Source organism: Tiliqua scincoides, chromosome 9 (genome assembly GCF_035046505.1).
Source record: "Tiliqua scincoides isolate rTilSci1 chromosome 9, rTilSci1.hap2, whole genome shotgun sequence".
Classification (NCBI taxonomy): Eukaryota; Metazoa; Chordata; class Lepidosauria; order Squamata; family Scincidae; genus Tiliqua; species Tiliqua scincoides.
Genome location: NC_089829.1, coordinates 14,962,247 through 14,976,141, shown reverse-complemented (window position 1 = coordinate 14,976,141; position 13,895 = coordinate 14,962,247). Strand labels below are relative to the sequence as shown.

General features: G+C 47.8%; 1 protein-coding gene across 1 annotated transcript in view; it reads right to left on the bottom strand.

Moving 5' to 3' along the window:
- Positions 1–303: 303 nt before the first annotated feature.
- The window catches only part of ESPN (espin), a 116,084-nt gene continuing 102,492 nt past the window's right edge, over positions 304–13,895 (bottom strand). The window contains exons 14-16 of the mRNA XM_066637267.1: positions 4,680–4,759; positions 2,903–2,914; positions 304–1,164 (exon numbers count right to left, since the gene is read on the bottom strand). Of these exons, the coding sequence (XP_066493364.1) occupies positions 1,017–1,164; positions 2,903–2,914; positions 4,680–4,759 (240 nt within the window). The 3' untranslated portion in view covers positions 304–1,016. The remainder of the gene's footprint in view (positions 1,165–2,902; positions 2,915–4,679; positions 4,760–13,895) is intronic.

The following is a 13,895-nucleotide window of genomic DNA, read 5'->3' as shown; positions in this document are numbered from 1 at the left end:
AGTTCTGCTGTTTATATGAATCACCGCAGGAGGGCAAGGAGCTTCACAGGGTGGAAATCTTATTCAGCCCACCCACCCCACACCTTCTGAGGTTTCAGCAAGAATTGCCCACATGCTTTGAAGCATTTCTTCTCAGCCACAGGGACTAGAAACTTGCCTGAACAAAAGCAGAGACTCTCAGGAAGCTGTATAGTGTCTTTCATACCACACTTGGTATTAGATCTCAGCTTGAGCCCAAGGGATCAGGGGTGCTAAGAGAGCAACAAGAGTCAAACATGAAGAAATTATTTTATTGCACGGAGATGGACACCTTGGATATTTAGCAGATGATTCTGCACCAGCCATGTGCTTCTCAAGTTGCTAAAGGGGCTTCCTGACTAGCTTTCTTTACAACTCGGCCTTAGGATGAAGACAAACTTAACATTCTTAACTGTGGGTTCCTTTTCTCAGTATGCATTCCAGGAATCCACATATCCCCTGCCTTGAGTCTTACACCACCTTTTCTGCTTCTGGCAAACCTTTTCCCACCCAAAAAAGTTTTCTTAAGTGGTATCTAAGCATCACAAAGGCCTTAAAAACCAATGGCAACCACTGCTCCAGGGATATGTGTGACAGTGATGTCACAGGTGCTCACCAACCATAGCCAGTTTTTTTTTCCAGTGCACTTCACACTTCTAGAGCTGAAGGGCAGTGGATGTGCTCACCAATGAGTTCTGTCACAGTTAGAACGGTACGGTTGTCTTCACCTTTAGGGAGCAGAGCTGGTCTTACATGTGTACAGGATGGACGGATAAGTAAATGAGCAACTGAGGGGTTGTGGTGAAAGTAGACAGGAAGAGGGGGTGTGAGTGTGTTGTTGCGCTGGGCGAAGAGAAGAGAAAAGCCCGGAAACAGGAAGGGATGGGAGTATTCCCCTCCTCCTCTTGAGCAACTCACAGGGTCTGAGATCTACAGGAGGGAAGCGGTCCAATGCACAATGGAGACAGGTGAGTGGGTGGGAGGGAAGCGCCCCAATCCTAGTGCTTTGAGATGTCTCCTTTTTTGAGGATGATCTGCCTTTGCCAAGGTGCCAGTTTTGCCTCATCGTACCCAAGAGTCCTTAGCTTTTCCGACTGTTCCTTCTCCTTCTCTTCCTCTTCCCGTCTCAGCTTCTCTTCCTCTTTCCTGTTCAGAAGGAGAAAAAATGAGGGGGGAGGCTGGGCTGGTTAACAAGGCCTGGGATTCAAGGAAGGTAAATTTCCGAGGGGAATAGGGTTGCCACCTCTCCAGGTTCGTTCTGGAGTCTGGAGATTTTAACAGGGTCTCCACAATTTCCAACATGACATCATGCTGGAAAATAAATTTCCAGGATTAACTTGGTTCAAGTTGGCAACTCTAGATGAGATGTACCTTTGCTGGTTCAGATTTACCTTGGGCCTGGGGCAAGTGGTAATCTTGGGCTGCAGTTCTATGCACACTAACACAGGAGTAAATCCCATTGCATACAATGGGACTGACATCTGAGTAAACATGGAATAGGATTTTGCAGCATAGATGCAGGCAGAGATTTCTGCATGAGAGCCCTGGAGAGTCGCTGCTAGTCTAGGTTGGTGATGATGAGCTAAATCAGGGTGCCCAAACCCTGGCCCAGGGGCCATTTGCGGCTCTCAGGGATGCCCAATTTGGCCTGCAGGGAGCCCCCAGTCTTCAATGAGCGTCTGGCTCACTGGAGACTTGTTGGAGCCTGCACTGGTCCAAAGCAACTGCTCTCAGCGCGAGGGCCAACTGCTTGACCTCTCGTGCGAGCTGCAGGCCGAAGGCTCCCTCCACTGCTTGCTGTTTCACATCTGTGAAGCAGCAGTGGCAGCAAAGGAAAGGCCGGCCTTGCTTTGCACAAGGTCTTTTACAGGCTTTGAGCTATGATGAGACCCTCATTCGTTCATATAAGTTCCATCTCTAATATATTCATTTATGTAAATTTATTCAAATTTTAAATGTAAATTAATTCTTTTTCCCCCAGTCCCTGGCACACTGTTAGAGAGATGACGTGGCCCTCCTGTCAAAAAGTTTGGACACCCCTGAACTAGATGGACCAAGGGGATGCCCCCCCCCACAGATCTCCTTCACATTCCTCCCACCCATGTACACAGTTCCCCATTGACCTGGCTTCCTCCTGCTGCAGCAACATGTGCATGGGTGTGTGTTGGGAGAAGAATCCTTCTCTTCCCTCTGTTACGCTGGTGCAGCTATGAGCCCCAGAGCGCCAATGCTGGGATATGCATGGGTAGCACTGGGAAAATGACATCTCCCAATGCAGCTGAACCAGGATGCCAGGTGTCAGATGCAGAAAGTGACAGGTGTGGCGATCCTTCCCTCCCACTGTTAGAGCTGCTGCAAGCAAGGTGGGTGGGTGGATAGAAACTTGGAGGGTGTCAGGGGAGGAATGAGAGCCTATTGCATATCCACTGACATTAGAGGGTAAGAGAGGCTTTGATATGGCTAACAATTGAACTCATGTCCCACTTTGCTTAGGGGCATTTTCTTTTCAAAGGAAATATTGGGTTTTGAAAGGGACACTTGGGTGCCTTCCCCTTCGAATGGATGAGTGACAAATAAAACCTCCAAGAGCATCACACATGATCAGGCAAGGCTGCAGATCAGTGGGTAGACTGCAGTGCCTTCTAGGAGGCACTGGATTACCAGGTAGCGACTGAGTGCTCGGAGTGATGCTGCTTGTTAGAGAACTCTGGACTGAGGCAGGTGACCCGGTCCAAGCAGGTGAAGCCTGTGGGGCTTCACCATGATGAACTTGCAGGATCAAGACGGGGCACAACACAGGGCTTTTGGACACAGCGATCCCTCCCAAGTTTCCAACCAACATTTCGCTGAGTGGGTTAAGATGGTCAGGGAAGTCCAGACTCACCGTTTATGCTCTCTGCAGATTGGAGGAAGAGAAAGAAACAAGGGGAAAAAGCGCCAATTAGACACTGAGCTGAATCCATCTCTTTTCTTAAAGAAAAAGCCCAAAGTGCTGCCAAGGAGCCTGGCACTTCCAACCCACTTGTATTTCAGCTTCAAACCTTTTGTCTTGCTGCGACAATCCCCAGGACTACAGTTGTAGGTTCAGCCATTTGACTTGAGACGTACTCAAATGAGGCTGCAACCTGGAAGCAAGTCCCATTGAGCGCAACAAAGCTTACTTCCGAATAGACTTTCCCAGGATCACACTGCACATCAGTGCTCTAGGGACTAATCCAGAGTTGCACCTGGACTTTCTCTTCTCCCCAAGTATTGAGGAGATCCAAGGTTCTCATGTGCTGCCTGGAGGCTCCCACAGCCACTGCTGTTCCTATCACCACATTTGCTTCCAGCCATTTGCCATTTTTTCACGACTTAAAAAGATGCAGGTGTGACCAAGTGCTCAAGTCCTCAAAACAAGAAATAATTTAACAGCAGTAAGAGGCAATAGACGGGGGGGAGCACCTGCCCACATCTGATAGTCTTCCATTGCTCCTTTCCCTCCTGTTCCCTCCATTCTAAAGCAAAAGGGGAACAGAGTGAAAGAGGAAGTGTGCAGTAAAAGGGGCTAGAGCAGCCATTTTCAACCACTGTGCCGTGGCACACTGGTGTGCCGCGAATGGTCTGCAGGTGTGCCGCAGGAGTGTGGAAGAGGGTCATTTATTAGTAGGGCCATTAGGGGATGTGAGCCCCCACCAACAGCATGGTGTGCCTTTTCAAATGTCAAAAGAGTGATGGTGTACCTTGACAATTTTAGTACCTTGTCAGTGTACCACAAGATAAAAAAGGCTGAAAATCACTGGGCTAGACAGTCTCCAGGTCAGAGATTTTCAACCTTTTTCATCTCACGACACATTGGCAAGGCACTAAAATGGTCAAGGCGTACCATCGGTTTGTTGCCAATTGACAAGGAAATGGGGGGCTCACATCCCCAATGGTCCTACTAATAAATGACCCTCTCCCAAATTCCTGCGGCACACCAGCGTACCATGGTACATGGGCTGAAAATAGCTGCTCTACTTCATAACTCTCCTCTCCACACTTCCTCTGCTGCCTTTTTCCTCTGCAATACCAGGAGCACAGCCAGGTAAATGAGAGGCAGCCTGGAGTAATAAGTGGCACTTAAGAACAAAAAAACCGAGGAAGTGGATACTCAGAAAAGTGCTCCCTGCACATCAGGCCAAAGGGAAACAAAACCTTCTGCAGCTGGTAACCAGAGTGAAAAGGCAAAGGTTCATCTTGCTGTGGGAGGGGAGTGGATGTCAACAAGAAGGAATGGGGGAGTTCAACATATGGTATGTCACCAAAATCTCAGGAAACAGCTCCTCCCACCCCCATACACCAGTTGTGCCATTTTCTGCCCACACTGGTAGAACCTTATAGCTGTTCTATTCAAGCAAAACAAATCTAATTTTCTTCACTTTCAGAAGAAGCAGATTCCAGGCATAGCCAATGTGGAATACACACAGATTACAAAAAATATTGTGTGCCTGCCAAACTCACCTCCCCACTGTAAGATTCCCGACCACAAAGTATAGTAACTGCAGAACACACACCTCAGCTGGCAGCTCCTGAGATTTTATTCTTTTAACTCCCCTGGAAAATGTTTTTGTAGTGACAGGTGGGATATGTATGAACCAAATCAATGCCCTGTGCCCCCTCATACTCCCTGCAAAGCTCACCTTTCCTCTTCCATCTTCTTGCGAAAAATATCCCTCCGCCAGGCTGGCATGGTGGCCAAGCGGGCCTCCTCCTCTCGCTCCTGGAACACAACAAAAGCAATTGAAGTTCTGGGAGAAGCAGAAGAGGAACAAGGAAGAGAGGCCAGAATAGCAGGGAGTGTCTCTGTCCTCATTTCTGGATCTGCGGGAAGAGTTTGTGGCTCAAGAGAGGAGGAGGAGGAGGTGAGGCTCTAGAGTAGGACTTAAAGCAGGGGAGGGAGGGAGGGATCAAGATGCTACTTGTGAAATGGGGTCGATACAGATGGACTGTATTGCCACATAGCTGCCCCTAATGCATAGGTCAACTCCTCCCCATTTTTGGCAGGATACAAATGACCATGGAAAGCTATGGTTTATGATAAGGCTTCAGACCCTGCATCCCATCACCACGTATTAAAGATATGGAGTACAAGAGACAGGGTCTTTACAGTGATGGTGCCAAGAACTACGGAACGTTTTCCCTTGGGGTGACCCATCAGGTCTCCCTCCTCCTTTCCCTGCATTCAATCAGGCATTTAAAACCCACTTATTTTGGATAGACTTTCAAGCTCTAGTAGGTTCTGAACATGAATACAGGTTGGTGTTGCATAAAGACTGAGTTACAAATTAATTCAGAGCCTGGCTCTTCTATGAATCCTCACTTCTGGTAAGCCCCTACCTCTCAGCCTCAGTTTTCCCAATCTGCAAAACAGGGATATTTATCTTACAGAGCTATATGTGAAGCACATTGTACACTCAGCATGAACTACGCAATACTTACAGAATTTGTTTCAGTGTTGTGCTGCTCTAGCTTCTTTTCATATTAAAGTTTACACAGCGGAGTTTGCTTTTTTATGGATATCCTGCATTGATGCTTCATATAGGCAAACCACTTTAGGTATTAACGTTGTAGAAAAATGGGATATAAATTAATGAATTAAATATGTAAATAAGTTTGTGCAGGCTCAGTTTCTGGGGAACTTGTTGACCACACTACACTAGAGGACAACATTTTTGGCAAAATGCAGCTGAAGTTAATCAACAGCCCAATCCTGGCATGACTACTCAGAAGTAAGTCCCATGCTAGTCAGTGGGGTTTATTCCCAGGTAAGTGTTAGGATAGGAGAGGATTGCAGACTATCCTATTGCTTTTTTTTTTTTTTTAAACAGACACAGCAAATGCTGAACTGCAGCATGGGAATGTATTACCCTCCACCATAGAAGCCCCTTATAGAAACCTTGAAATGTGTTAGGAAAAGAATTCCAAGGTTCATTTGTTTTTATCGTAATACATAAATGATAATCAGTGTTTAATGATACATACAATACATCATGAACATCAGTGTGTCTCCTGTGTTTCCAAAAGCAATTTTTTGAACATAAATTTTCTACCCTACACCAGGGCTGGGGGAAGCAGCCAAGGAGTTGAAAAACGTAAGACGCTCACTGTAAAATCAGCTCGGATTGGGGAAGGGGATTCTATTGAGCACAATAGAATCACAATAGGGGATTCTATTGAGCACAAGAGGAGCCAGTAAGCACTCCTCTTGAGATACTTTGGAGATCACCTTGGGGATCGATTTGACATTGTGCTGTAGGTGGAACTGACGTCCTCACCCTTGCGCTGATAGAATGGCAACCAAAATGAGGCTGCCATAAAGACCACTGAGGTTTCAGGTCCTCCTGGCACTCCAGAGGTTTGCAGAAGTTGAAACCCGACCCAGGAAAAACCAGTTTCCTGCAAGATCCTGGATAAATTGCTAAGAAGACATAAGCATGCACTTTCCATGGGGCCAAGAGGTAGGTTTCCAAACAGCAGGTGGACCGATTCCTATCGTCCCAGGAACATCTCTGGGTAGGGCTGGGAAGTCTTCTCTGTCAGCTGCTGCTAACTGGATCAAGGATCTGACTTATAGTAAAGGAACTTCCTTGTCCCTCAAATGACATTGTCTTTCGCCCTTATTGCCCTTTATTCTTGGAGCTGCCCCCTAGAACACCTGTGCAACACCTCCTCTCTTACCTCCTTCATATCCCTTCTTAAAACTCACCTTTTCCACCTAATTCGCCCTTCTCCACTCTAGTTAAGCTTAAGAAAATGCAACTGAAAAAGTCACTGCATTCCTGCTACTTAATTTTGCATCAATTCTCCTGCCCTCCCTCTTTTGCGGCTTCCCTTGTGTCTAAAATCTTCACTGCATGCAGGAGGTCCCAGCAGCACTGACAGGCACAAGGCACTTGTGAAACACAAGTTGAAAGACAAGGTGCTTACTATCTACATAGTCTCTAGAGCAGGGGTGTCAAAAATAAGGCCAGTGGGCCAGATATGGCCCACGGAAGCTCTTTATCGGGCCCACATGGTAATTGGGTTCTCCCGGTGCTGCCCTTCTAGCAAGGCTCTGGGAGGGAGAGATGGAAGGAGGCCTCAGAAAGCAAGGAACACTATGGGCAAAGGGGGAGAACAAGAAGAGGGGAGATGGAGAAGGGAGATGCTGTCAAGGCACTGGGAGAGCCCAGTTAACATGTGAGCCTCCTTTCCAGCAGTGCTGTCTCTGCCAAGGCACCACTTTGCAGAGCACCTCTGAGTTGCCGAGCTACAAAGTGACTCCTCGGCAGAAGCAGCACTGCAGAAAGGGTAGCCTGAGTGAAAATTGGGCATCTCATATCTTGAAAATATGATCAAGACTCACACATTTTCTCTTCAGTCATTTGCAGCTAATGAGTTCCAACTAGAGAAAACAGGGCTAATTTCTGGCCATCATCCACTTAACTGGTGCCACTTCCTGCTTAACGATGTCACTTCCAGTCCTCAACGGGTGCCATGAATGCTATTTGGACCCTGCATGAAACAGCTTTGACCTCCTCTTTCACCCTATAGAAAAGTGCCATATTCATTGCTGAAACGATGTTGATCTCCCCCAAATAAATGCAAGTTAGAATAACCATGAAGGGCAAGTGGCTGCGTTCAGAGAGGCAGAAAGGAAACCATCTTGGGAGCCAAAGAAAATGATGACAAACAAATGTAGACAGCACCAGCAATGGACGCAGTGCAGTGGATCTTCACTGCACGCAGGAGATCCCAGTATCATTGCCAGGTAGGACTGAGAAAGACCTTTCTCTGCCTGATACATTGGAGAAAGGCTGCCAGTCAGTGTTGACAATGCTGAGGTCGATGGACCAAGTGTCAGACTCTGCACGGCAGCTTCCAGCCAAGCTCCTAATTGCGTTGCTGGTCATTTCCAAGCTTAGCCTACATGCCCCAGAGGATTCCTAAATGGACCAGGTTGCCAATTTGAACTTTGCTTGCCAGTTTTGCGGAAGAGCCGTCTCGAGAAAATAAATCTATTCGTTAGAATATTTATAACCCGCTTTTCAATTTAAAAACCTCCAAAGCAGCTTACAAAGCATATGAAAAAGAAAACACTGTTTACAAGTAAAGACAACAAAATAATCCACCATAAGAAGGAATTTTATGTGGATATTGTAATAACTTGGAATCATGATGGATATATAAGGCTGGTATCTAAGTTTGTAGTGGATTTTATTCTTCCTCAGGATAAATTATTGGGCTTTATGATATAAAGGCCAAAGGGAGGCTTTGCCCCCTAGGAGTTTACAATATACAATTTGACTGTGAATGGAAGTGAGAGAAAAGAGGTGGAAGTGAGGACAACAGCATAGGATGAATGAGATAAAATGTATGTGTGTTTTGTTTGGCTGGGGAGGAGGGATTTGGGGGAAGCTTCTCTGGATGGTGGCAGCATTAGGGATGCCGAAAAAGCTCCAGGCGCAAGGGGCAGCAAAGAAGATGGACAGAGGTTTACAGGAGCATCTGTTATCTTGGTGCATCTGTTATTAGGTACATCTGTTAATGTGGCTAAGGGAGCATGATCAAGTAAGGTTTGCAGTGCACATAAGGTCTTCTCAGGGTGGCTTTTAGGTTTCAGAACTCCCTGCCACAGGAGGGGTCTGATGCCACTCTCTCAGCCTCTAAGAAAGTCTGAACACTTACTCTGACAGGTCCTCCAGTATATGATTGGAGGGGGCCTCTGCAAAAGTGGTGGTTTTACAGCTTTCTTGTCTGTTGTTCATTCTAATTTTGTGGTTCTGAATCTCTGTCAGCTACCTTGCAGCTGTTGGTGAGGGGTGGGAAACTAACTGGAAAAAACAGGCATTAAGAAAGCAGGAGATCTCCCATGCTTGAGAGTGGGAGAATCGGAATGAGAAGCCACAGCACGAACACACAGAGGGAATGATACATGGTCTGAATGATGAGATAGGCAAGAGATTTTGGCATAAGAGGTGAGAGGACTGAGCTGCAAATGCAGAAGGTTGGAGCATGCCCCAGAGGCATTCCTGTATTCCTGCACCCACTTCTGCCACCCCTCTGAACCCCTTGCAAGGAGGTTTAATGGACGCAGTCTTCACCCCACCCCACCCCAGAAGCTTACTACACAACTCTGCCGTGTGGCTGGCATACAACGTGGCGTCCTCAGATGACCATCTCCTCCTTGCTGGAGGAAGGGCTGGCCAAGTGCCCAGAAAACCCACCAGGGCAAGGAGCTTAGGTGGGACAATCCTGCACGCATGAGAGGGTTTAAAGCTCTGTTTCCCCCAGAGAGTCGGAACCTACATTCCTAAGAGATTTAGCCCTGAGAGGATCGAGGAGGAATCCAGGGTTACCGGAGGTGAGCAGGTGCTTCTGATGCAGAACTAAACCAGGCTGGTGATGCTGTAGGGCCAAGAGAAACCACAGCCAGGCTTGTTTTGGGAAGCAGCAGCCACCTTTTCAGGAGATGGGAGGGGAGTTGACTCCCGGGTGACCTTCACTGGATGTGCACAGGCAACCTGAAAGAGTTGAGCTGTAGGAATGGTGGGACATCTGGAAAGGGAGGAGTCATTGAAAGTCATGAATTGATCAGGTCTGCCGCAAACAGCAATGACCAATCAGAAACGGGATTCATGTGGGGGGGGGGAGAGAAGGGTCTGTTTGCATTGAATTAACAATGGCGTAGACTTAGCATCTCTCTGGGACTTCTGCACCTACACTGGCCATTTCCAGTAGCATGGCTAAGGGGGCAGGGTGAGTGCCCTGTGTGTCACACCTTGAAGGTGCCACTCCTTGAGGGGGTGCCAAGCTGAACCCCTCAATGGTGAAACTGAGGCAAAAAAGCAGCTTTCTGAGACACAGGGAGGCCATGGGGGGGGGGTTAAACATTTTTGTGCCCTTGGGTACTGGATGCCTTAGCTAAGCCACTGGCCATTTTTTGCATACTGAAACTATGTCCATTTTCTGTCTGTTGGGTATGTGTCTGTGCATGAGACAGACGTACAATCAACTACCTGGACAATTTCTTTAGCAGACCTGATCACAGCCAAAATCTCTTACGGAGACTGGCACATTAGGCAGACAAACCTGTCTGTCTGGGTAAAGGGGGACAATGTAAGCAGCTAGCCTGGGACTGTGTTTCTAGCTAGGCACATTTAGGGAGTTTGTTTTAGCTCGTTCCACTGCAAAGCAGCCTGCAAATCTCGCTGGTTTGGGGGTTCCAAGTGCTTTGCTCTCAAGTAGCTTCCAAGCTCCCTTTGCTGGGGACTTCTAATCATTGCATCCAGTGTGGTCAGGCTATTTCCTTGCACCCATCCAGCCAAGTTCAGGCCTTCTCCATCAGACTGCAGGCACCTCACTATCCTGTTTCCCCATCTTTGTTCATTTCTTTTCTTTTGGATTTTTAATGAACTAGTTAGATTTTGACTCTTGCCTCTCTAGTCCATGTTCATGGGTCACCAGTGGGTTGTCACTGGCACTGCCTGGTTCAAAGATCTGCTTCTTTGACTTCCTCGTGCATGTCAGGAGCCAGGGTTCACTTGCCTGCCTATGAATCGTCACTCCAGGTGACCAGGATGAGAAACACCACCAAAGCCAACTCTTCCTCTTGGTACTCTTAACGACCATTGTGACATCCATGCACAGAGTGAAAAGGCAGTTCCCTGCCCCAAAGGGCTTACAATCTAGTCTCAATATTTCAGGAGAGGGTTGGTAGATGCCCCGAATTGTGTGTGTGTGTGTGTGTGGGGGGTATATGTATCATTACAACACAGCAGGTCCAAAGAAACACAGTTTAAAAGCAAGCTCCTCAATTGAGGACTGGACCTACATGCTGAGAGAGCTACTCTGGGGGCACCCCCTCTTTCCTGGACTATTCTGTTGTTCCTTTTTTTAAAAAAAGCGTTTTAAACAGTGTCACAAACAATCTCTCCCACCCCACCGCCCAATGAACAATAAATAAGACCAACCCCTTCCATGCAAGAGAGAACTTTATTATTCCACTTGTTCATCAGGGCATACAACGTCCTCCCCACAGGCAAAGGGAATCGTACCCTCTGTTTTAACAGTATCACTTTCTCAGTCTTGAGCAAAGAACAAGAAACAGCAATGACAAATCTGCACAAAGTTAACACAAACCCAATCGGACCGGAACCCTCCAGCCACGAGTGGAAACCACACAGGATTAAAGCACACCCAACCAGAAGAGGAATGCAATGCATCTCTTCCTGCCTAAAGCCCCCTAAACTTCCTCTAGCAGTTCAATTTTGTTGTAACAAACAAAAGCAATAGTCTGTGTCCACATCACAAAATTCCTTCGGGGGAAGTTAACCACACATGTGATGCTCAGGCATGTGGGGTTCTTTTCCCTACCACATGAGCATACATTGGGAAGTGACTCCCCAGGGCACATAAGCAGGAATTCTGAAGCTGTTCATTCAGGCACACTAGTATGCTAGGGAAACAGAATTAATTAAACTAAATTCATTAATCAAAACATCACAGGTGCACATTTTAGCTGGTCCCATGACAAGTCATTACATGACTACTGCTCTGATATATATATATATATTTTTTTTTCCGAGCAGACCAACTAGTTGAAAGGTTGAAGAGTTAAATGCTCCTGAGAGAGCATAGCACATGTTCAAGGGGGAGTCTACCTGCTACCTCTCTGCTGGATTCACTACTCTGACGCTGCCTTTTTCCAAAGCAGACTGCACCAGTGATGTGCACTCTGGTCATTTCTCGCCATCTGGACTGATGGGATCATACAAACCATGCCAAATGCAAAGATGAAGACACTGACTCCTGCAGAGGAGGTTGCATGCTGTATCTCTGCATGAAACCCTGCTCTGGGTCAGCTTCCTACCAATCGGGACAGCACAAAGCAGCAATTCAGGCAGAAGCACTGGGTGGGGGGATGGGACACTCCTCTGAATACAGGTAGTTTGTACTTACTTTACATCATCCCTCCCTTAAAAGTTTTTCAAGTGCAATTTCAGTTTGAATTCAGCAAATGACTGCCATCCAAAGTCAGAGAAACATGGGTATACACACAGCATCTACATACAATCAATGCAAAATGTATCCTACAGTGGACCACACTAGCCCAGGCTGTGTGCCAAAATGAGTCTGGGTTGCATAGGGAGCCGAAACACTAGCACGTTTGTCACCCTCCTCCTGCCCCCCCCACAGGAGTGTTCTCCCAACTTCCAATGCTCAGATAACCCTTTAGTTGTTGATTTGTCCACTGAAGAGTGTTTGAAGAGTGTTTGCAGAGGATTCTGGGGCACCTTTGCAGTCTGTGCAGGGCATCGACCAGGCCAGCTCAGCTTTGCCGCTGACTCACACAAAGCTCTATCCTCAAGAGTGCACCCTGAGTTGGCCCATCCATGTGGCTTACTGAGGCAAGCAGACTGAAGAGTGGGGGGCTACCTCTGTCTGCCCACTTCCTCCCACTGCCTGGATGAAAACAGGGAGAACAGAACAAAGGGGAAAGTGGTGGACTAAACCAACGGGAATGATCCAGTCCACCCCTCTGCCTTCTCTGCTCCTCTTTCCTTTTCCAGTTCATGGAGGGCAAGAGGCTGCCCCATCATCCCCATACAAAGAGGGCAACATCTCGCACACCATCCCAGGCCCTAGGAGGTCGCCACAGCTGCGCCTTGCCAAGAGATGGCAACGGTCATGGGCCAAAGGTCTCTCCAGGGAGTTTATTCACCATTCTCATCCGCGAACCTCCTGATCAAGTTCTTAGGAATGCCAGGGTCTCCTAGAGCACAGTTTGGGGGAAAAATCACCCCAAGAGCAAGCCTGGTGGTAGCAAGAAAGCACTTCCATTGTCCTCTGTGCCACCTCCTCTTCAGGGTCACACGACACACTCTCAACAAGAGGTCTCTGGCAAAGGCTCATCACAATGAGGATGAAGATGACTTCATAGAGTTGTTTCCATTGACAAAGGGCTTGAAAATTCTGGTCTCCTTGGCTTACACAGTCAGCATTAACCCTCCACAAGGGTTTCCTGCTGGAAGCAAAGCAATTGCTGTTCAGTGGCCAAGGGTGGCATGCCACTGTTGGCAAGCAGGTGGGGAGACAAGATCTGAAGTCATCTGATGCTGTCACCCTGCCAAAGCCACACAGGTCAATGCCTGGTTGCGATCCTGTGCTGTGTTGCCTTCCGTTCCATCGTGGAAGACAGACTGGATCTCACTGTACTCAGTAAGTAAGGAAGCTACTTGCAGCGGGTGAAGTTCCGATGAGGGGTAGCTCCAGTGTGGGGTCACTGTCCAGCAGTAGAACATACATGTTTTGGATGCAGGAGGTAGGGTGGTGCCTAGGCAAGGCTGGGAAGACCCCTGGGTCCGAGACTGCAGGGAGTCCGCAAACACAGGCGATCCACAGCCTGGCTGATTCTAGGACTGTCGACGAGCCCTGGTGGGTCTAACCAAAGAGCCTTCTCCTCCAGCACTCTGCTCCATCTATGGCCCACCAGACCTCTCTGGGATGTTCACGAGAAGATGCCAGCCTCCTCCTGTTGTCGACCTCCAGCATTCTCTGTAAACATGGAGGCCCCATTTCACCACCAGGGTTAAAGGCCATTGAGTTAAGCTCTCCTCTGTTCCCCTCCACAAAACCGGCCCGTATCTTGTGGCAATGAATCCCGATAATTCACAGGGCTTTGAAGGAAGTCATTTTTTGTCTGTCCTGAAGCTACTGCCAGACAATTTTGCCGGATTACCCTGAGTTCTAGTAGCTCTGACATTTCCTAGGACTGGTGACATTTCCCCCCAATCAGGGGAATCCTGATGCCCAACTGAATAAGCACAGCCACAAGCTCAAGCCTTCGACCCAGGAAGGTGAGCAATATCCCTTGC